General features: G+C 39.7%; 3 protein-coding genes across 3 annotated transcripts; 2 read left to right on the top strand and 1 right to left on the bottom strand.

Moving 5' to 3' along the window:
- Positions 1–1,091: 1,091 nt before the first annotated feature.
- LOC110052472 (uncharacterized) lies at positions 1,092–6,056 on the bottom strand. Its single transcript, XM_089276220.1, has 6 exons — positions 6,041–6,056; positions 5,010–5,263; positions 3,828–3,996; positions 3,237–3,300; positions 2,270–2,402; positions 1,092–1,666 (listed from the first exon to the last, which is right to left on the bottom strand). The coding sequence occupies exons 1-6, from the start codon at positions 6,054–6,056 to the stop codon at positions 1,130–1,132; spliced, it is 1,173 nt and encodes a 390-aa protein (XP_089132346.1). The 3' UTR covers positions 1,092–1,129.
- A 2,842-nt stretch (positions 6,057–8,898) lies between these two features.
- LOC110052589 (adenosine receptor A2b-like) lies at positions 8,899–13,293 on the top strand. Its single transcript, XM_089284872.1, has one exon. The coding sequence runs from the start codon at positions 8,980–8,982 to the stop codon at positions 9,892–9,894; it is 915 nt and encodes a 304-aa protein (XP_089140998.1). The 5' UTR covers positions 8,899–8,979; the 3' UTR covers positions 9,895–13,293.
- A 1,663-nt stretch (positions 13,294–14,956) lies between these two features.
- On the top strand, positions 14,957–24,313 carry LOC110052473 (arylsulfatase B-like). Its single transcript, XM_089284857.1, has 10 exons — positions 14,957–15,079; positions 16,201–16,312; positions 16,553–16,712; positions 17,555–17,667; positions 18,430–18,576; positions 19,902–20,072; positions 21,094–21,263; positions 21,670–21,925; positions 22,599–22,848; positions 23,605–24,313. The coding sequence occupies exons 1-10, from the start codon at positions 14,997–14,999 to the stop codon at positions 24,045–24,047; spliced, it is 1,905 nt and encodes a 634-aa protein (XP_089140983.1). The 5' UTR covers positions 14,957–14,996; the 3' UTR covers positions 24,048–24,313.
- Positions 24,314–24,797: the final 484 nt, after the last annotated feature.

The following is a 24,797-nucleotide window of genomic DNA, read 5'->3' as shown; positions in this document are numbered from 1 at the left end:
AAAAAAAAAATCAAGTTTAGGTTGATTATATCCTCGAAATTCTGTAACACTTTCTCACTATCGGGCGTTTAGTCAGTTGAGATCACAGCCTTCACCTTGCAGGTTGCAGTAGATCATCCCGAGTGTTTCGCTAGCATACCCAGACCGAGAAAAATTCGTCCACAGCGAAGCCCAAACAGTATTCGAATCGCCTACTATTTTTTAAGTAGTCTTTCCGTGTACTATTGTTATTCTTACTATTTTCCGAGTTTCAATCTGGCCATAAATATTTTAACTTGGCGAGACAATTTGTGACATGTTCAAACTCCGATAGTTCGTCAACTAGACGACCAAAATGACTTAAGGAATCGCTTGGTATTTCCAAAGAAACATAGAATACTCTAAAGAAGTTTCAATAATGCTTTCTGTCGAAATTTATTAACATTGCTCCCAGCTCCTGGGATTATAGTTACTGCGTAATATAAACAATCCACTATACAGTCGTTTGAGACTTTCTATTTTTATTTCATCCAAATTAATGATGTGACCAAGTTCCAGCACGAAATCTCGTATAGAAGTGAATCGAAGGGAGCGTTTATCAAAGAACACTGACATTTATAATTCTCTTGATATCCTCGCTTTTTGCAAACCACGATGATCAGAAATTAATGTAAGACCCAAATTACCACAACGGCTAATTTTGTTATTCGTCTATACATTTCACCGCCTTTTTACTATCAATACGTTATAAAATTACGACTCAAGAAGCTCAAAAACCAGTCTTTAAAATTTCTTGTTTTTCCACTTCCGCGGGAAATAAGCGACACAAAAGCAGTTCTGATTTTAAGAAGCGCGCTCGCCCTCGGGCTCGCGCCGTTAAAAAGTGCTTCGCTTTCGCAATTGGTAGTACATGTATTTTAAAACATGATTTAAAGTGCGTAATACTATCTGTTGTCTACAGGATTCGTAGGTAAATCTTTCGTTATTCTTTCACATTTTTGAACTCGAACTAAGTGTGATGATTAAAGAAGTGCCCCAAAAGTCTTGAAAGAAAAATTGACTTCACGTTGCATGAAATCTAAGAGGTAAGTAAACGTGACAAGTGTCAGTCGGAATGCGTGTTTCCAATTCAGTCCAATTTGGTACGTGTTCACCGCACTAAGATGTAACAGTGGGCCTTGATGTGTTGGTTGCCATTGTCTGCGAGCACAAGTGCCTCATTCCCGCAGCTATTGGTGTCATCCATTCCTACATAACTTCCCCCGGTTCCAAAGCCAAGTCTTGAATCGCAGGAAGTGCAATCATTTTCGTTGTTGCCGAGAATTCCTATGCGTGCTTTTGCTGTCCATCTTGAGAGATACGTAGAAGGATTCAAATTGAACCCTTCCATGTTGCAGTTGCTTTGAAGTGAGGATCCGGCAAGCAGTGATTTCCAAGTGTTGCGTCCGGTATTGGTTGGTCTGTGGTTGCCGTCAGCTAACAGGGAATACAGTGACGCGGTATTGTAAGATTCAACCCTGATCCAGTTCGTAGTGCCCTGTGACTTCATTCCAAGGCACATTTGATTGACTGGAGTGCTCCAGTAGCTTGGCAGTTTTGTTTCGATTTCGTCAAATCCAGTGAGTCCACCATCCGGGTTGTAGACCTGCTTGTCAAGCCAGTAATGAGAGTTATAGTGGAACGTCGTCTGCAAAGTAAAAGCCGCCAAGTCTTTCACATACCGTACAAATGGAAAACGGACAAGCCACGGGTAACTCTGACAGAGCTCAATATCTTTGAACTAGAGGCGAAATTAAATGCTAGCGGTCCTATCTTTTCAGACTGGAAAATGAAAGGCTTTATTACAATCATTACTTGGATGGCAAGAACACGTAAGAACTTAGGAGTATAACATTCCGATTCTATAGTTTGATCATGAAGGGACTAGGATGACATTCCGGTATTTTGTCAAGTTATGTATGCTCTAACAGTTGGCCTGTGTCTGTTTTTACTCCCCTGTAGAGTGGGGCAAAGAAACAAACACAAAGAGCCCGTCTCAAAGCTTCTGCTAAGTATTAACCCACGGCGCCATCTACGAGGGAAGTGGTCGCCTGTGATTCAACGCAAACTGGCAAGGCCTGCGTCCGAAAAATCAATTTTGAATATCTTTGTTTTAGTTTATGTCTGGTTTTGAGCGATCCGTAGATTGCTACATTATAAAGTACTTGTACTGTAAAGTACTATAAGTATTTTTGTGTGTAATTATCTTTGTGTTCCTCCGTCGCTGTCGTTATTTGCCCGATCGTCTCACCTGGTTTCCACTTATCTTCATTATTAGAGTCCAGGGTCCCTCGCCACACCCTGCAATAATATCCATGTGACAGTAGGTCTGTTGCACCCCTCCCTCCTCAGTAGTAAGAAAGTAGCCTCCACTTGGAGCAGTTCTAAATTGACACATTGGCGAGATTTTGTTATATCTCGTGGAAAACGCCCAAGGGTGGGTGTATGCTAAGGATAATAGGTTTTATCACTAATTATTTAAATTAACTATTAGTAGTAATTATTATTTCAAAATCCAAGTTATCTGTCTGTTTTTGTTGTTGTTGTTGTTTTCCTATCTAGTGAATACACCTTTGCAACAACTATGAGTTTTTGCTTCGATTGATTAATTTTGAGTATTGTGACTAGTGTAAGAAATACAGTGGAACCCCATTAATGCGTTCACAAACAAGCCACAAAAATCTGGCCGTATAAATGGGGTAGGCGTGTTAAAGGGGTTCTATAAATATTTGATGGGCCAGAATAAAGTGACCGTAATAACGAGGTGACCTTATTAACAGGAGGGCCGTAACGTGGGGTTCCAGTGTAATTTGTAATGTAGTGTCAGTATTAATGCATTGTAATATATAATTGTTATAATTTGCGTCTTTAAAAAGCATTTACGTAAAATGCAACTCCCTTCGATTTGAAAGTAGCAGTTGTCAGTATATAATGATAAATCCACTGAACAAATTTTCTAACAGAAAAATCTCTCGGTGTTGAAAGAAAAGGAAAATTTGATGTCTGGTAATTAAATTTTAACGTGGGGAGCATGTGTTATGTCAGAACATGGCTGGCTCCTTCTCAAAACATACTTGTAATATTTGAAATTAATTTCTCTTCGTTGGGTTTTATCAGGTTTGTAAATACTAAAGATGACAGAATTTGTTCTTTCGTTTAGAGCTTGTCTTAATAGGATCTGCTGTAACTTTAAGAAAAGACACGGTTTTCTTACTTACGAGGTTTCGTTTACGACCTCAACGCATGTCGAGGCTGGATTGTCGAGTCCAAATCCTTTCTTGGCTGACATTTAAAAATAAAATAGAATAATTTAACCATTAACTAGTCCATCATAATCCAGCTGTTATTTGCAAAAGTAAATATTGGTTATTTTTCTCTATTGTTCTAAAATGGTTACACAACCTGACCGACAAGAATTTTTCTTTTAAAAGCAACCAAATGCGATTGGTTTGTATTTTTCCGTTTAAAGCTGGGGCGTATACAGGATTTTAGAGAAGGGAGTTTAAGGCACGGACCGCAAAGGCGGAGGATCCCCCGGATTCCCTGTAGGAGGATCCTAGGGCATCCTCGGCAATGGGATTTCTAGCATTCTGAGGCCAAGTCAGCATGTTCTAATGTGCTATTTTTTCAATTTAGGGGGTTCACCCGAACCCCCCGAACCCATGCATCCCTTAAATCCACCAGTTAAAAGTTACTCAGTTTCATAAACAGCACGCAAACGTTTAAGCATTTAAATCCCCAGCTTCCCAAAAAATAACATAAACAGAATAATCTATAATAGATCATCTTTGGACATTCTTAAAAAAAACATGTCTTGAGGAGCTGCAAGATCAGAGGATTGAAATGCAAATTAACTTTATCTTTATGGCAGCTGTGTCCCTCAAATCCAGAAGGGCATTTGCACACGAAGCTTTCATCTTTTAAAAACGTCGGTTGGCAAGTTGCATTAGATACGCAGGGAGAACTACTGCAAGGATTCTGAAAAACGTCGAATTGTCAAATAATAGCTAATTAAGACAAAAAGGCGGAGAAAATGATTGTATAATGTTAGTTAGTAAAAGGGAGTTAGTGTAGCCGAGCGGTTAGGACGTCACTCTTGAAATCCAGACTTAAGTCCCGGATGTTTAAGAAAGAGAAAACATGTATCGTGTTTCTATCTCGATTCTATCGAGTTTTAGTATAAATCTGCTAACGTTCTAGCGTTCAACCATCACGCGATAGAAATCTGGAACTCATAATATAATTATCTAATCAAAACATTAAATCAATCAGCGCGCATATTTTCTTTGGGTTATTTTCTAGATGATTTACTGTTCTCGGTATTGGGTTAAAATTCTTGGCACACTTTGTAAGTGGCCGGCGGTTTAATCTCGAGCCGGTTCCCAGTTGGAAATTTTTAATCATGTGATCAAGAAATGTGACATCATCTGAAAGCTAAGTTTGACAGCAGAATGGAAGAAAATAACAAGAAAAATAATTAGAGAAAATTGAATACCATCCAGTTACCGTAATTAAGAATAGTTTTTTCTTCTTTTTAATAGATACTCTGTGTGATCCTTTGTTCCGTTTCTCGACAATCACGAGCGATAAATAACATAGCTAGCCTTGTAAAGGATTATGAGGCAATTTATTCCAAAGCAAAATGTTAAAAAAGCGTACCATGACACTTAACAGTGTCATGGCATTTAGCACTATAAACCACAACATTTTAACTGTTTTTAACATTTTGCTGTGATAATTGGGGATACTATAAAGAAAAAAAACAAACATTGTAAATAGAACTGAAAAGTTGCTTAAAATCCCAACTGGTTGGAGGCCAACCAGCTGTCTATTTACAAGACGTGGAGTTGAATTCGGGACCGCCCAACACAAATCCATCTGGTCGTAGGGAGGATGATTCGAACCTGGGACCTCCGGATTACAAAACCAGCGCGCTACCCAAAAAGCCACGTCGCTTCAACCGGGCGCGTCCAGGAGATTACGCACGTTACCTGGGTTGCACGATAGATCTTTCCTAGTGAGGTAACCAGACTCTCTGGGTGTTGTTTGTCGTCGGTGTCGCTGAGTTCACATTCCCAGCGGCCAAGGTGAGGGGAAGATGCCACATTGTATGATTGACACGTTTCCTCCAAGTAACAGTTGATGCGACACAACTCTTCTTTTTCCAGCTGAAGAGCTTTGAAAACGTGACCCTGTAATGCTTTGTCATAGATCGGTGCTGCATAACTCTTCACGCGGCAACAGTCTTAAGATAAAAAAAAGCACATTGTCAGAAACCGCTTTTTTTAGTGGCGAACTCCGTTCGCCGATTGGCTACGCTACTCACTACCTATTCTGTTGTAGATAGTGAGTAGCGTAACAGAATTACGGTCGTCTCGCCCCAACTCAAAGTCGATTCGTCCCGACCAAAAGTCGATACTTCGGGAAGAAGTATCGGCCGAAATTTTTTCATACGATTTAGAAAGCAATAAATAGTTAACTTGAACAAAACAAACACTGTTGAGACCCTTTCTCATCTTACCGGCGGGATGATCATTGAATACTATGCACGTTAATTACCCGTAAACATCTAGCGCCGCTTATAGTAAACCGAGTAAGCCGAGCAACCTGAGCAAGCTGAGCAAGCCGGACAATTTTTTACTTGTGGTCGCCTGTGGCACAACTATTTTCTTGATATGCTACGTAAAGTAAGTAACGTGGCGATGTAATGTCAGGAGCCCATCACTTGGAAGGTGCAACTACCCCATATTCCTGTCACCGCGAATTCAGATCCCCGCGGGAACCTCAGTGACTAATCATAAGCACGGACTTAATTTTTAACTGACGTCATCATTTCACCAAGAGATTAAGAAAAGAAAATCTATCGATACGCACTCACGCACGTAGACCGGATCTGACCTATTTCGCGGGAAAAGAAGCCTAAAAATAGACCAGTCTGTTAAAATGCCGTGACATAGGCTTAGTATGGGAGTTGCACGCTCCAAGTGATGGGCTGCTGACCTTACATCGCCGCGTTACTTACTTACTTTACGTACCATAGTTGTGCCACAGGCACAAATTTGAGTCATGTAAGTGCCGCAAATGTTTAAATGAAGAGCCTAAAGTGTGCATTCATGTGGGAAAAAAGGAAAAAAAATTACGAATCAGTGGGTCTTACAAACGTCATCCAGTGTTTATGTACTCTTTAACAGGGGGAATTTTTACCAGAGATTTTCATAAGGTTTGTGGTATGGAAACTCTTCAAATATTTCTGAAGACTCCATAGCGGTAAGTTAAAAGTGAAAATTAATTAAATTAGACTTTGAGGTGACACAGTGGTTCGTTTGTTTCAAACAAGATTCCTTGCGCGAAAAAACAGGCGAACTATTACGTCTCTCATAAAGTGACATCCATTTTTTTTTCTTTGCAGTGACATTTTGGCCCCAAAACGTCTGTAGGGCGTCAGGAAAAGCTATGTTACAAGAAAACTTCTCAAACACAGTTTGTGGTGCCTCAGTGGAAACTGAGAATCAATTTAATCAGTCTTTCAGGCTTCGGATTGTTTCAAGTCTCAAATCAAGTTTCCCTCTTTCATTTGGATTCTTTACATAACCTTCACCCAAATTCCACATTTGTAGGTATTTTACTTATTCACAAATTGGTGGAACAAATAGGAAATCATCTGAAATACCAACCAACGATCCTCTGAAAAAAAAAAACAGAAACCAAGTAATAAACGCCGTTGATGCAATTGAAAAGACGTTGGGTGTATTTAACGTGGGAAATATCTGACCGTGCAGATTTCCTTTTACTTATCGATATCGGCTTAGTAATGGCCAACAGTGTTAAGACTAACATGAAAAATAAGAAATGCTTTCTTCTGCTTACTTTCGTGATTTTCAGTGTTTTTCTGTATTTCAGAATGGGGATAACAAATGTGAAATTATCTGGAATATTTACCTACCAACGCTCCTGTGAAAAACAAGAAACCAAGTAATAAACGTCGTTGATGCGATTGAAAAGACGCTGGGCATACTTAACGTAGAAAAATCTGACCGTGCAGATATCTCCAAAGTATAGCTTTGTTATGGTCAACAGTTCTCGAGGCTAGCATGAAAAATGACAGATGGCGTCTTCTGCCGAGTTATGTAATAACTATCCCTACAGGGGGTATTGAGTGATTGTCAGGGGGCAACGCATTGGCTGGATTTACTAAGTTGATTTTATCCAGGACGTTTTCAAGTTGTTCTGTTGATTAGAGAGCCACGTAAATTGCATGAAATAGTTTTTAAAAATTGTTTCACGCATTAAACCGCTACGTTAATCCAGATTTTTTTAGTCTGAGTCAGTGGGAAATTACAAATGTTCAGTATACTAACGCAAGTTATTACGACACATTCACTAGCAGTTGCTGTGACAAGAAGTTTAACGGCAGGTGCACATTGACTGAAAATGAATTCTAATTGTAGTTTCTTGCATTGTAAAGGACTGGGAGAAAAAACTAATTAATTCAACTTAAAACTCCTGACAAAATTAAACAAACTAAATAGGGGGAACTAAATAAACCAGACCTTCTTCCCTTAAACTGCAAAACTATTTTAATTGTCTCAACACTGGTTTAGTAATGTTCACACGTTCAACCGTCTCCAGAATTTATCTTCAGCACTGGTAATAAATGAAAAGATTTAAGGACGAGTTTAAACTGAAAATAATTGATGCGGTGTGCAAATTAACTAACGAACAATTTTGCTCAGAGTACTGCCATTATTATATTCATCGTGAATTAAGCAACCGTGAGGTCGAAAATAAACAAACAAAAGAAAAATAAAACACACACACACACACACACACAAAACGAAACTGCGTAAATTTGGGTGACAAAACTTCGTTATTATTTCGTCTTAGATATTATCTGAGTATTCATTTGAATCTGAATCTTTGGCTGATTTCGTGTTAATATGATATGAATATTTTACTTTTGTCAAGATATGTCAACGGAAAGGTAGCATCCAAAGCCTGCTATACGCATCCATGCAAAAAGCTCACATGCTTCCAACAGTTGATTAATTCGGTCATCAATTCCTGAAAACTCAAAATGAAAAATAATTTGCTAGATATTTGTAAAACGGTATCAGTAATAAACAGAGATAATGAAGAAAAATGAAGATCCAGTATTGTAAATAAACACGACAGTGCAACTTATTAGAAGGCTTACGTAACGTTTGGCACAGAGTACTTCAGTCCGAGACCAACACCAAGGTCAGGAAGAGCTTTTTTGACAAAACAAAACAAAAACTTCATTTATGGTTGGAAGACCATTACGGTTAAATTTTTTTGTTTTCATAGGTGTAAACCATTTCATTGTTTTTTGTCCTTTCCACTTTTATTGAGTTTTCATATTAATTGTTCCGTATTTTTCTTTTATTTATATTTTTGCGCTTACCTAATTAATTCACTTTTAAAATGTTATGACCTAAAACTCACTATTTCATAGTTTTTTTCTAGACATTAAAGGTATATGCATTGTCTACACTTAATTCACAACTCCTAGACTGTCGAGAAATGTTTTGAAGTTAAAAACTATCATTGGGTTTTCGTTTGAAAGTTATAAATAATTTAATTTCTAAACTGACATTTACAAATATACGTAGCACAGTGTTCTTATGCATGTTTCCTGGACACGACAGTTTTATTAAAATATAAACAAAGCCCTTCTTCCAAATTAGAAATTTTTCATAAATTAGTCGAGTAGTACGGTTTTACAGTATCGGAAATGTAATCTTGCTATGCAAGAATTATGTGTTTTCTTTAAGGCAAAGCTCCAACTTGTTATTAATTAATATTTCAAAACTCGTTTTAATTTACATTTGATTGACAGTAACTTCAATTGCTGTCATCTCAACGGATGTTGGCGAGTTATTTGTCATCGCACTCAACGCCGAACGCAAAACTCCACCAGACCTGATTGGTCTTGAAGTATCGATGGCTGCGTTGAACACGTCAAGTAATGCTCGATGTATTATGGAGACACCCATGCTCTTGTTGCTTGAGGCAGATGCAGCGTTGCTCATCAATGCCATCTTTAACGGCATCATTTCAGCTTCAGCCACAGCAGGAAATCTGTTAATTATCTTTAGTATTTTGCGTTCTTCAGCCTTGCATTCGACAGCAAATTTTCTTCTCCTCGGGCTGGCCCTGTCAGACTTTGGAGTTGGCCTTGTGGTAGAGCCTCTATATATTACAGTCCTCATCACGCGTTACCAACGCTTTCCCATAAATTGCACGCTCGTGGTTATTTACAACGTATCATCGTCATTTCTCGTTGTTATCTCTATGTTCACCATCACGGCCATAAGCATCGATAGGTACCTGGCAATCCATTTCCACTTGAGGTATCCGCAGTTTGTAACGTTAAAAAAGGTAATTTACCTCCAGATAACCCTATGGGCAACCAGTGCACTTTTGACACTGACGCGGTTAGCAAGTTTTCCCATCTACCTCGCCGTCGGTATGGTACTGATCGTCCTTTGTTTCTTCTTGACCTGTCTTGCTTACAGTAGAATTTTCAAAGTTTTGAGACGACATCAGGCACAGATTCAGAATCAAATCAGTTCTGAGACAACGCCGAAGATGAAGCAGTTAAAAAATTCTGTCATTAACACGTTTTACGTGGTGTTCGTGTTTTTGGTTTGTTTCCTGCCTTACTGTTGTTTGACAGTAATCATTATTATTAACTCCAACACGCGAAGCAAATCGTTTATGTTACTTAATTTATATTCCACCTCAATCATTTTATTTAATTCTTCTTTAAATCCTCTCATTTATTGGTGGCGTCGCCGAGAATTTCGCGAGGCTGTTAGGCAAACATTTTTAAATCCTTGCTGTACCAACAGTTGACTAATAATATCAAATACCTTCTATACTCCGGCGAAAGCTGTTGGCAAGGGTTATATACCAACCTGCCATACTGTTTTGAACAAAGGTAACGTATTATAGGTAACGTATTAAAGGTAACGTATTATTTTGAACAAAGGTAACGGTAATTATCAGCTAGTTTAGAAAAGTAGTTTTATTTTCAGGTAGGTATCACCTTATTACCCTACAAGTACACCGTAAAACCATTTTTGAAGGGTTTACGGTCGTTTCGCCCGAAATTCCGTTCGCCTGAAACCCTTTCGCCCGAACTGGAAGACGATTCGCCCGAACAAAAAGTCGTTTCTCCCGGAGTCAAAGTCGATTCGCCCGGTGTATTCTATGAAGATATAAGTCATAATATGTAGGTCGATTTATAAAATATGAGTCGTGTAGCGCGATCAAAACTATTCCCGATCAATATAATGACATGCATCACGTTGTCAGAAATGAATACTGAACATGCAAACTTCTTCTAAGCATGCAAGAAACCCAATTAAACCGGCCCGGTGCAATAGCTGAGGCAAAAAAAAAAAACAAAAAAAAAAACACATCAACATACTGTAATGCAACAATTTATTGAATATGATCAATAGACCTATTTGCGTGATACTACGATAAATACTTACTTCTAAGTCTATATAAACGTAACCTTACCTATTCACAATTGTATATTATAATTCCTAACCGAATCTCAACCTATTTAAAACTATAACGACGTGTACGGTATAAATATGTTGACTAATAGCGAACAATAAATTATTCCTAACCGAACCTTAACCTATTTAAAACTATAATGATGTGTACGGTATATGTATTGACTATTAGCGAACAATGAATTATTTCTAACTAACCTATTCAAATCGAACCATTTGAATCTATCGCGACACGAAGGTATGAATATTTTGACTGATAGAACTTAAACTGAACGGGCTGGTCCATTAAGATGGCTGCATGCCTTTTGTAACCGTTGAGCGGTTTTTTCCTTGGAGGCGTAATCGTCCCAGAGATCAAAACTCTTGGCCTGAAGGCGGCGATAGGTTTTTCTTTGTATACGTTTTAACTTTCCGTCAGAGACGAGTCTAACCTGAAGCGCGGAAAGCTTGGCCTCTCTGTGCAGGTGCAGGATGAGAAGGTAAAACGGAATGTGTACTCTGCCAAGTATGACATTTTCGACTTTGAAATATTTCGAGATGATTGTTTGTAGTTCAAATGAACGAGTGACGAGAGTTATTTTAAGGGGCTTTTTATAGGAAGCCCCTTAGGCACGGGTCGCACCAGAGCCAATTTTGTTTGTATAAGTAATAAATGTCAACAAGTAGCGTAAAATAAGTGCGACCCCCAGTTTCAAAAACTCGCCAAATTTTTGCGGATTGCCAAAATTTCGCCAATCTTCACACATGAAGAAGCCGAAGTGCTGCCTCGGAGGCTTCCAAATTTTGGCAAAACAAACAATTTTGTTATTTTAACCATTTAACTGTCATATTTTTTAAAACACGCCTGGATAAAATTACGGCGAGAAAATAATTTTGATGGCTAGTCCAGTTTGGCCCGTGGCTGGACAAAATCATTTTCACCCATCTGACGCCTTTTTCAGTTATTTCAATGCAAACGAGGAATATGAGCGGCGTTTTTATTCAAATTCTTATGACTCGTACCCTGAATCTGGTTGCTGGCAGCAATTTGAAGAGGTGGCTTCAGCGAGACAATCTTCTTCGATCGCAAGTGGCGCAAGCAACAACACAAACTCAAGCCGAGCATAACTGCTCGTCCAATAATGGGCCGGAATTCAAGAGTTGCTGTATAGCGGAGAGTCAAGAATATACAGCGTGGATAAAAATCTGTGAAGGGTTAAGCTTTCGCATGATTACTTGTTACGTATATTTCAATCAGTAACGTTTTGGTTCCAGGACGTTGGCCTAATGCGACCACTGCCAAAATTTGGAACTTGCGAAATTTTTGCCAATATTTTTCCTCGCCAAAAATGGGAAATATTTTAAACAAACAAAATCGGCTCTAGTGCGATCCGGGGATCGAAGTTCTGGTAATTTGATTGGTTAATGCTGATGTTGTTTACTTCCTTTGTTAAAATAAATTAATTTATTACTATTAAAAACAAAGGGAAAAAATCACACTTACCTTGCGCGAGGCACTAATCAGTTCTGATTGCCAAGAAAGTGACAAGTAAAAAAAATAGAAAAGTTATAGGGAAGCGGAAAAAAAAATCACACTTACTTTTACACAAGCCACTTATAGAGCGCGGAACAATCTAACAGGTTGAAAAAAAGCTGCATGCTTATGCGTATCATACACAAGTTGCGCGCGCTTGATTAAAGTACTAACCTGCGATATTCTTTTCCAGATAGACTAATAAAACTTGTCACATACGGTAATAGAAACGGAATTTGTGTGTCATTTTTATTTGGCTTTACATGAAGTGTGACCTAGTCCAATCAATGGCGGATGAATTGCATTCTCGTTTCATCCGTTATCAATCGACGATTAACTCGCCAGATAGAGAGGGAAGGAGAGAGGAAAGGAGACCGTACAATATTCCGTTCACATAAGCTACGAGCCGAAAAAGGGAGAAAGAAAAAAAAACGGAGTTCTCTCTTTAAGCAGCGCTGGATGTTCACATTGAATGATACCGGTTTCGCCCCATGGCGAGTTCGCCCCCACTATAAAATTTCTATTTCGAGTTCGCCCCCAACTTTTAGTGTTCGTGTTTACGTAGTTGTTGTCGAGTTACTAAACGTTTTCGAAGAACCATTTCAGTCTATGTATGTTTGATAAGCTTTATATGATTGTTCGCCTGTTCGCGAACGCATAGCAACAAAGTCCAACGGTTACCGGTCATCTTGCCACCAGTCTCGCCACCAACGAACTCTCCACCACGCGAGGTCACCCCGCCACCAAGCGAAGTTTCCTCGCCACCAGTAATCTAATGAGGATAAAAGAACGGGGAATAATTTCTATATGCGACTCGATCTGGTTGGGGGCGCACTCGATCAAGCTGAGTCGATGTGGGAGCGAACTCGGTGGGGGCGAACTCGCCATGGGGCGAAACCGGCAGCTACCTTCACATTACACGAAACCGTGGCATAACGCTGTATTCATCGATCAACTCGCCGTAGATGTAAGAAAAGAAATCTTCCATACCGTTTATCATGTCAATCTATGCCATTAACTGGTACCATAGTCACTTTAGAAAAATACCGGGCGAATCGACTTTGAGTCCGGGCGAATCGACTTTTTGTTCGGGCGAATCGTCTTCCAGTTCGGGCGAAAGGGTTTCGGGCGAACGGAATTTCGGGCGAAACGACCGGTTACCTTTTTGAAGTGTCAACTGATTTAGTTCCAAATAAGTAAAAAAAGCAGTTGAAATTCAGTGATGTTTTTACTGATATTTAAATTTAAAATATGTAGCCTGTCCCAGGCTCTCGGTCAGTGGGGACGATCGAAAAAGCGGACGGGCGACGAGCGGCGTCCCGCTCGTAGCCGATCCCGCTCGTCGCCCGCCTGCTTTTTCGATCGTCCCCACTGACCGAAAGCCTAGAACAGGCTATGAAATATGCTGTGATACTATATAAATAAGTGACATTCAAAATGCGTAACTGTTTTTCTTCATCAGACTAGAAAGGTTTCTTGGTAAATAGCTTAGTCTACGATCCGTCTGTTTGGCAAGTGCGAAACCTTTCTCTTCCCCAGAGCCTCCCGTCTCTGTTAGCTGACAGGGCCTTCGCACGAGGAAAAAGTGGTTTTGTGACACAGGACTTCCTTCTACTAGAGCCAAGTCCCCCGCCGCCAGGCTAAGAGTGGCGGGTGGCTCTGCGGACAAGTATGGTGCAAGACACAAAGGAAATTCCTGGGAATGAATATTAATATCTTCTTGTTGTGAATCGCTAAGGTAGTGGTAATACTTGGGTAATTTACGAAACATTTTAAATCAAAAAACCAGTGAAAAGAGCTCAGAATCACACAAAATTTTAACGAGAATTCACTGGATTGTTATCAAGGCCCACTGATAAGAGAGGCCCGCCCTCGTATTACCACGCCCCACACACCCCACCTACTCTTTTGGCGTGGAAAAATATATATTAAACCTCCGCCATCTCTTGTAAGTTCACCTAGTCCAGCCTCGAAAATTTCCGTGCATAAGGCGGAGAAGGGGAGGGTTCAGAGACTGGATTTAGGCCCAACCCGCTCCCCCATCTGCTCCCTAATTTCTCCTTGTAACCAAAGATATTTGCAATTGACGACTTTCCATATGCCTCATTGGACTAGGTTCAGAAAACACTGTGATTGAATGAACAGCCGCCATCTTTTCCCCATGGTGAAGCCTGACTGGAAGTACTCAACATCGTTCCGGGAGGGGGGGCGGTACGAGATTGTAGAGTGCTCCCAAGCTTTGCTTTTTTTAAATTATTGAGATCATTACCAGTTCATGGGCTGTGATAAGTCACTGAAATGATACTTCATTGACCAAAAAACGATGTAAAGAAATAATGGTCGGCAAACGGATACCCTGCTAGCGTTCCGTTAAATTTATATAATGCCTCTCCTCTCTGTTAAGATATCCGCCCCTCAAACGTGCTTTAAATAATACAAGTGAATATATGAAAGATCACATATTTGAATCGCGGAGAAAGATATGAAGACATAATTGATCATAGCATTTACATACGCAACTTAAGCAGTTGTAAAATTAAGCCTGAAAAAAATTCAGGCCTGGTAGGGATTCGAATCCATGACCTCTTCGATACCGGTGCAGTGCTCTATCGACTGAGCTTTCAAGTCATCTGGGAGCTGGTTCGCAATATACCAGCAGATGGTGAAGAATACAAGTGGACTGCGGCGAAAGAAATGAAGACATGATTGACTGTTTAAAATAAGTAAGCCCCCACCCTCGAGGGCGGAAGGGGGGCGTGTCCTGTAGGATTTGCGTTAATTAAATCTAAGAGTAAAAGTAAATAAAACAGGCACAAAACATTTTTTTGTGTGTTTATTGTCTCAGGGTAACATAAATAATTAATAACATACGCGAGACTTATTATAGGTAGACAATATTTTTCTACAAGATTTAAAATATGTGTCAGGCAATATCGTGTCTCAGTTTATTTAGGATGGAGTTTCAGAGAGTGTGGAATGTCATATCGTTATGGAAACTCAGGTAATTTTGAATATTGGTTAACGAGAAACATTGCAAACCGAACAGGTTTATGCACGCTAGGTTGCTTTAACTTTTTAACAGTTCAGGTTTATTTTGCTATTTTTCAACGTCATGGTGTGAATTGTGAAAACGGACAGTCGATTTGTTAGCTACGTTCGGTTACATATTATTTAATGCGAACAAATTGTTTTGACTCTGAAATTGTGGCCCGTAAAAGGTATCCTCATCTCATTTTTGTTTTGACCAAACCAATACCGTTCCTAAGAATATATGATATACAGTGTGCCATTGTTTTCGTTTTTAATTTTTATAAAAACAAAACAGCAGCTGTTAAGATAAACTAAGGTCCCGTTTGAAAACACCCGAGTGTGAATGGGGAATAGCTTGGTATTGATATGTGAGCATAGCTAAAATAACTTTCTGTGAAAGTGTTTTCACAAAGGGAGACAATATTTTCGGACTTATACCAAGGTAAGTCGAGAATAATTATGCATTTTGCTGTCTTCGTCTTGTGAAGGGTGCTGCACAAAAACTCCACTAATACAAGCTCTGATAAATCGAAAATAAATGCATTGACCAAATGACAAATTAAGGAAAACTTACAGACAAAGAAGTCGGCCTTAGGAATGTTGGTTTGCGACTTTATACCATTGTCGGTTGCGGAAGAGAGCGTTTACAGAAAGCCATTGAGTGCACTTGAGCACCAGTGAGTTTACTTCTAATTTCAAATAAACAGAACCTGTTTCGATGTCACAGTCGTCATTGTCGTAATACAATAAATGACCTGTATACCAGTTATACACTAATAAAATTTGCTCAGCAGTAAATTATTAAGGCCATTAACGGAAAACCTAGTCAAAATTTCCTATAGTATTGAGCAAAATTAAGGGTTGAATGAATTCCTGTAATACGGTACAAAGGATTTTCCATGGTATTTCAACATTTTGTCAAGTACTTAGTGTTGCGATAAAACTCGGTTGCTAACAAACATTGGCTTCTTTAGCGCTGTGTAATGTCCGATATTTGTTCAATTTTAGACTTTTAGCCTTCATTAACAGATAGGGACTTTTCTGACGATAATAAATTGAAGACAACAATTTCTTTCTTATTTGTCATTTTAGTCTCATTCTCGTCGTTCTAAACTCATGTCACGTGCTTGGAAAGAAAGGAAAGAAGAAGTCTGCTTGGAAAGCACCCAGACCCCACATCATTATGATAGTCGCTGACGACCTGGTACAGAGTTAATATTGTATTTTATCTGGTGATGTGTTATTAATAATGAAGTCGAGAAAACGTTGCCTTCATGAAATTAAATAACTTCTTTGCTTTGTATTTTTGAACCCCCTACATGTTAAGAGGTCTCTCCTGAATGACCCCGAATATGTTTCTTTCCATTACCACTGGTTAATATCCATTGCGTTATTGCGCATGCGTCGATTAGGGAAGCAACATTAATTTTCTTGCACTTTTCAGGGCTGGGATGACGTCAGTTTTCATGGCTCGCCCCAGATCCCAACTCCACACATGGACAAGCTGGCAAAGGATGGCGTGATTCTTAACAGTTACTACGTGTCACCGCTCTGTACTCCTACCCGGGCCTCTCTTATGACTGGCAAACACCCGGTCAATCTAGGTAAGTGAAAAAGCTACTTATGTTAGCAAGGAGACGGCCATAATCCATACTGTGACAACATTCAGAACCGCCGGATTTTTCACTTTCTGTCTCGTGCTTTGTTTTGACTTCGAATTTAAAACTTAACATATTTGGAAGTTCTTTCTTTCCGCTCAACTCCCACAACTCCCATGAGTATATTGTTTTCTGTAAGTATCAGTCAGTTTGGTAAGGAACATTATGGTGCTAGAACACCGATGAGAATATCCTTAAAATTCAGATGAAGCTGCTGGTTTGTCAAACAGAAGTGAAACGATTCAAAATCTAGGCTTAAATAAGACTTGCCAGAAGACGAATTTTCTTCAGCAAAGAATACGAGCAATGAAGTCGTGAAACATGAGCGACCTAACGACGACACAACAAAAAAACGAAAAACAGACTGGCTTTAATTATATATGTCGAATTATTCTCGCATTTTGATTGGTTCTTATTTGGGATCTATTGGAGGACAGATGCACAGATGACGTCATGAACATTTTTGGTTCTATATTATACAAAGCAGATAGAATCTATATAAAACAGATAGAATCTATGTTACCGTGCGTCTGTTCAGTGATAGATCACAGAAGACGTCAAAACGTGGTAAGAACATCAGTGACACACTCGCCTAACGGCTCGAGTGCAACCTTTTCTGTTCTTACCACATTTTGACGTCATCTGTAACCTATTACTGAACAGACGCCCGGAAACATGTAATCTATTTGTTAAATGAACTCGTTGAACATAGCATTTACAGGAGGGCTAGAAAAACGCATTTGTGAAAGCGAAGCAATGACACTGGAATACTGACATTTACCTTGTAGGTCTTCAACACGACACCATATTTGCTAGTCAGCCGTACGGTCTACCCCTGAATGAAACTACGACACCGCAGTACCTGAAGTCGCTAGGATACAGAACACACGGTGTGGGAAAGGTAAAGAAAGATAAACAGAGTATTAATGGAGCTAAGTCAGGGTTTGCGCATCCTGAAAACTTTAGCCTAAATTTTTCAAGTTCTTCGTTTTTAATCCGTGTCAATCTTCTCCATCCTTAATCATCCTTGTTCGTTTATTGTTTTTCATTATCTGTTTGCTGTTTTTCTATCTGTATATAGTACACTACTATTTTCAGGTTTCCTTGGATTTAAAGGTATTCCTATACGCGGCCAAAATAACTCAAAATAGAGTGACTTAGCTCCCTTAAACAACTTCAATGTAGCATATTAAGAGTTGATCGATGATGGTCTCTTGGCCATATCGAAGACCTCCTTCTTAAATCAAGCAATAGCACCATCAGTAACCATGAAATCAATGTTGATGTTCATTCAGCGTTTAAAATTTAAATGAGAAAAGGAGACCCTTTTAGGAGCATAGTAGCTCACCAGGCGGGTGCTTGGCCTGATTTCCCGTAGCATGTAATGAAATGTTGTTAGTCCTCTGAGAGGAATGCTTGTGAGTCCGGCTCATCCAGGGTTCCCCGACAATTAATTTCGTCGACCCCCCCCCCCCCCCCCCCCCAGCCTATACCTTACCATAGGTCGGAGGCAGAAACTGTGAGACAAAACGTTATGAACCTGATCACGGCGGGGCTGGAATAAGTGGAGAAATAGCTTCTCATAGACACCGTAACAGCGTGTCAACTCAATAAAGTTAAACGCTCAATTGAATATGTTTCACGTTGAAACGTTTTGTTCCAGTGGCATTTGGGATTTTTTGAAAAGGAATACACACCAACCTACCGCGGGTTTGAGACTTTCTACGGGTTTTGGAATGGAAAAGAAGATTACTGGGACCACTCGTCACTGGAGGATGTTTGGGGGAGAGATCTCAGAGATAACATGGAGGTAAACACAGCTCAACTCCATTGAACTCTAAAACATGCAAATAGAAGCCTAGGGTAACCCAAGAATATGAAACTGTTGCGGTTATTTTGGTCTATTTACATGGTCTATGTACATGAACTTTGTATTACATGCGAATCAAGTGCAGGAACTTGTTCGCTGAGCAAGTACGATTGAAGTTTTCGAAAAAATGTTTTGTAATTATAGTGCGAATTCGTGAAAGCTTGTCATAGCCGCTGCCACGTGCTTTTTGCTGAATTACGTTTCTCACGTCAGCTGCCGCACACATGGATAGAGCAAAATAGCAATCCATATTACAACCCAAGATCTCAATATTTCAAAATGCAGGTAGAATTTAAGTCTAAATGTGTGAAAGCCGGCTCAATTTAAGTTTTCAAAATGCTTTTAGAATTCCAGTGCGAATACGTGATTGAAAGCATGTCAAAGCCGCTCGGCCGCCGAAGTCAGAGAAGATTATCCAGCAAGAAGTACATGGCAGTTGCATAAGTATCCAAAAAAAGACTAAACTATCAGAAAACTCATTTTCAGGTTTATAATATAACTTTTTAACGGTTAATTTGAGCCATTATCAATCTATCTCCTGTCATGGCGCACAAAATATTCACGATTTAGTTGTTTGAGGTGCGAAAAACACGTGGCAGCTGCTGCACAAGTATCTATAAAAAGACTAAACTATCGGCGCTCGAAACGCACTTTCAGGTTTACAGTGTAACATGTTTACGGTTGAACTACAGTTTATCAATCCATCTGCTGTCATAACATTTACGGCTCAAGTTGTCATCATGCACAACGAAGATTCCCACTCTCTTAAAGATCCTGAAGGTCCTGAAGATCGCCGAAAAGAAGGCCGATGACAGTTTGCCCTTCGTGTTTTGTCTATTTACCTCAAAAGCAAGGTACCACCATAGCGAAGTGCATTCTGGTCACCACGCAGTGCATTCTGGTCGCCGCGCAATGCATTCTGGTCGCCACGCAATGCATTCTGTTCGCCGCACAATGCATTCCGACATACTCTCAATTAATTTTGGATAGATTTCTTGTATATTCTGATAAGAATTGCTGCTCGCTGGCTGCGCTCGCTCCGCTGCAATTAGTGTGGGATAAAGCACATAACGCAAAAAAAAAGAATATCTAATTTAGGGTATATCTTATGAAATGCTGGGGTGATCTTAGAATTGAAGTAATCTTAGATTTTCCTCAGCGTTAAGAGGCAGGGAAAGTAACAGACATCCGGTCACCCAACAAGAATTATGTTATGAGACGTACATTTCTTTCCTCACGCTGTGATGTATTTGTTATTTCTCAAGGCGGTGAAGAACGAAACTGGCCATTACGGAACTGAATTATTTACAGAAGTGGCTGAACGAATCATCGACACTCATAACAAGTCAGAGCCGCTATATTTGTACCTTGCACAGCAAGCGGTTCATTCAGCTAACGTACAGGACCCGCTGCAAGCACCACGAAGACTGCTTGACGTAAGTCAGATAATACTCCAGACATCGAATTTTGAATTTATAACTATAATAATAATTGTTGATGTTATTGAGAAGGTTATTGGGCAATTTAAAGTCTTCGTTCGAGCCTAGTGGCCCATCAGGCCGGTTCTGCGCTCTAGGTTCCAGACCTCTAATATTTACGATTTGTCGCTTTTTTACATAATAATCAAATGAATGCGCGCGCTTTGATTGATCAATCAGCTATGGTTTATTGTGCCAGTAAACTCATGGAAATTTCGCGTGTCTTCTGAATTATTATATAAAAGCAATAGACCACAAGTTTCTATGGTTTATCAGCCTATAAACCATAAAAACTTGTGGTCTATTGCTTAACAAAAATTTGTAGCGGTCACTTTTGAAAATGTATGTATACTAGAATACGAAACGTCAAGTTATGTATTAAAATGCGTTGGAATACAATATTTATCACCGCTGTTTGTGTTGTGTTCTTAATCAAGCTACGATGGTTTAAGAACAAGAGTTTATACAAAGCAACTAGGATTATTTCTACTCCCCCCTGGATGGGATGCTGGTCCACCGCAGGGTTACCCCCAGCATTAAATTCACCAGTACCCACTTATACACCTAGGTAGAGAGAGGCCCTGTGACTCAAATTTGTGTATAAAATACTTCCACAACCTCAAAGGAACTAAAACAAAACTATCTTTCTCACCGACTGGAACTTCGAATTGTCCCACGGAGTTAGACCAAGCTAAGCCTTGGGACAATTGGAAAAGGTTTCTCTCTGTAAGCTTAAATTGAAACAACTAAAGTACGTCTGTATTTTATACGCATTCAAAGAACCCTCCTGCCACGCGAGATACCGATTAATATAACATTTAATGTCGGCAAAGCTCCTGAGTGAAGTCTTTCGAAGGGGACAAAATTGGGTGAAATATTTTAATTTTGTTAATGTTCCATTGGAAGTCGTTGTTTACCTCAACTATCTCTGCATAAATATAATTATCTGTACTTTTAACACAACTTTCTTTTTCTTCAGAAATTTCCTCACTTTTCAACTGAAGATAGAAGAATCTACGCTGCTATGGTGGCTTCGTTGGATGAATCTGTTGGAAACATTACAAAAGCTCTTAAAAGAAGTGGATTGTATGACAACTCTGTCATCGTTTTCACGACAGATAACGGAGGTGCTCCCTGGGGATTTAACTGGTAAGAGAAACCCTCTCAGCCCGTTCATACGTCATCAACTCAATGGACAACATCTTTGGAATGCAATACCTTTTAGCTCTTATTAACCGAAAAGGAGGTCTGTATGGGAGAATCTTGACCGAGGTCGTGAGTACAGACCGAACGCAGTGACGTCTGTACACACAACCGAGGTCAAGATTCTCCCATACAGACTCACTAAGCTCGGTTGATAAGATGTTTATATATGGCAAACAAGAATTCTTCTATTGTTACTGGTTTGGACTAGCTGAAATTTTGCTTGCGAACGGCGATGAGCTGAACTTAAATCTGGCAAAGTTTGCTAATCTCTTTCTACTTATTTTTCTCATCAGGCATTTTGGCAAGTGAAGTTATTAAACAGTTTATATTCTCCTGTGTACGTATTTAGGAATCAAGGCTCGAATTACCCACTCAGAGGAGGAAAAGTGACATTATGGGAGGGAGGGGTCCGTGGTGTCGGATTTGTACACAGCAATTTGATAAGAAAAAAAGAGCGCGTCAGTTATGACTTAATTGATGCCACAGATTGGTTACCAACCTTCTATCATCTGGCTGGCGGTAACGTCTCCATGATAGAAGATAAGATTGATGGCATGAATGTGTGGGACACCTTAGCGCATGGAAAGAAATCTCCAAGAACTGAGGTACGACTGAACAACATTGCTCTGAAACACAACTGTGAAACACAGAAAAATAAACACCATTTCGACCCTTCACTGTTCTAAGTATATTTGACAATTAGATTATGAGCTCGAGATTTCTATCACGTGTAGAAATCGAGAGCAAATAATCTAATTGTTTTAGTATAAATCTACTAGTCGTTCAAAGCTTTATTTAAATCTGTAAAGAAGCGGTCGCCATCTTATTAACAGCCGCACAATGCTAGGCTACTCATTATCTACAACAGAATAGAGAGTGAGTCAGCGTATCAGAGAACGGTATTTGTGATAGAACGCTAGTACATTTTAACTAACAAGAAATAGAAGATTCCAAAACGTACGGCGATAAAACTCTGCGTACAACAACTTTTGATTAGTCATGATCAGTTCTATGCTTTTTTGTGGTCTATTAGTTGATTTATTTGGTTCACGTCTTGATTTTTCGCTAAAATGCAGATGATTTGTTGTAACCAATATGTACCCTTGAAGCGCCGCAGGTTTCTCAAGGCTCTAAGTTGGGGAACATCATGAAACGTTGACGAGGTTTTTACTTGCAAACTAAACAAAGCATGGATGCGCAGTGCAAATCAACCAAGGCCACTCAAGTCAATGGCTTAACTTTGAAGATGATCGGTTAAACTGTTTTTCCGTTTCTTAGGTTCTTCACAACATTGACCCCATCAGTAGATTCGCAGCAATCAGAGTGGAGCGATACAAGTTAGTTGTGAATCAGGACGGTTTTTACAAATCAACTTGGTATCCACGTTATGAGGTACCAGGAGAACTGGACACTATGCCACAGCCCCGCACACTGCCTGGCGCGGTTATTCAGTGTGGCGAGTGGAACAGTAGCATAGAAACTGCATGCAACAGTGATGTGTTCCCTTGTTTGTTTGACATTGAAGAAGGTACAATATAAAAGAGAAAATATTAATTCAAAACATGACACACGTCATGAGGAATCGATTAGCCACGCTGTTCCTGTAGTAGCTTGTTTGTGAATCACTGACTGACTGGATGACTGATTGATTGATTGATTGATTGATTGATTGATTGAGCGAGTGAGTGAGTGATTGATTGATTGATTGATTGATTGACAGACTGAATGCAAGTCAAAAAGTCAGTCAGTCAGCCAGTCTCTGACTGACGGGATGACTTTGTCAGCCAAAGGCTCTGACTGGCGGAATAACTGCGTAACTGACTGATCTACTGAAGACTGACTGATTTACTGACTGACTGACTGCGTAACTGACTGACCTACTGAGGACTGACTGATTTACTGACTTCCTAACTGCCTGACTGCGTGACTGCATGACTGCCTGACTACGTACTGCCTAACTGACAGGCTGACTGACTGACTAACTGACTGAGCGACGGACTAACTGACTGGCTGGCTGACTGACTGACTGACTGGCTGGCTAACTGAATGACTGATTGGCTGATTGGCTGACTAAATGACTCCGTCAGCCTCTCTGTAAGCCAAAGGCCTTAAATGAGTCATTAAATGAGTGACGACCTCCTGGTAACGACCTATAAAACGAAGCCTAACGAAAATACGAGTTCGGAATTGCGTTGGCCGAGTTGTTAAAACCTTACAATCCCGCCGATTCTTTGTCATCGAATTTTAAAATATTGTTCAATGCGTCTCCTGGTTTCTCTTTCAGACCCTTGCGAGTACAAAAACATTGCTAAAACTCATATCGACATAGTAAGGCGTCTGGTCTTGAGGCTGATTTATTACCAGAGAAGGGCCCTTCCTGTGTGGTTTCCAGAGACGGACACGAAAGCTGACCCAGCAAAGCATTGTGGGTTTTGGAGTCCTTGGAGGTCCTCAAAGAAAAACAAAGCTATTTTGCAGAAAGTTATTGATAACTTACCTTCAGGAGTTGAGAGAAAACATAAATGTAAGGGCAAATGCGCGGCACGTGAGACTAAGAAAACTGAAAAAACAGAAAAGGTCTCTTTTAATACATACGAGGCAGAAGAAAAAAAATTTTATCAGACTCTGAAGGGAATTCTCCGAATGGTTAACGAAGAACGCAAAAAGGGCCACATTCCCCGGGCAAGCAGTAAAGTAACGAAAGCGTCCAATGCAATGCTTTGGTAGATAAGGACATCTTTGTATCAAAGGATCTCGAGAGTTTTGCAAAACTATCTTGCTTTAGTTGTTCGCAAAGTATAAAGTGGTAACTGAGTTTCAAATGAAATGGTTCAATAATCACGCCCATTGGCCTTTCACATACTTGTGTAGCTTCTATAAAAGTGAGTTCTCCAATTTTTTTCTTTTTTCTTGGAAATCGTTAGATTTTATCGATATCCGAATGTCAAAATGTATGCTTAATCTGTAACGTAAATAAAATTAAAGAAGAGCGACATCCGAGTACTGATTTAATAGTTTATTACCTCGCATGAAATATATTTAATATGTGATACCTTTGATGGATTCAGTCTTCATGTTACTACTGGAGCGGCTAAATGAATAGTGCGTTTGACTCTAGATCAAGGGGGAGTACGAATCCCTAGTTTTAGTAAGACAGTGTCTCTCACTCGCCACCCTGGAGTAAAGCCTGAGGTCTAGGCTGATGTAATCAGCGTGTGTAGAAGATAGGGGGCTGGGGAACTGGAAATGAGAAAGAAAGAAAAATCTCTCAATTTTAAACGTCAAAAACTCGAAACCAGTGAAAGCCTTATCAAGGCGCTATGCCTCTGACTGATATCTCTGAAATACTCGTAAATTTTCGTAGAAAGTACCTTTTGAAGCACTAAAATTTGAACAAGCTTTGCAAACTCATCGCAATGCTAGCAAAGTGAACAGTAATAAATTTAGAGACAGCACACGGCGAGCGAGATTTCGGAA

The sequence above is a fragment of the Orbicella faveolata genome, unplaced genomic scaffold (assembly GCF_042242905.1).
Source record: "Orbicella faveolata isolate gen_17 unplaced genomic scaffold, um_ofav_v1 contig_1, whole genome shotgun sequence".
NCBI lineage: Eukaryota > Metazoa > Cnidaria > Anthozoa > Scleractinia > Merulinidae > Orbicella > Orbicella faveolata.
The sequence above is the reverse complement of the archived record's forward strand: the minus strand, read 5'-3'. Positions and strand labels throughout refer to the sequence as shown.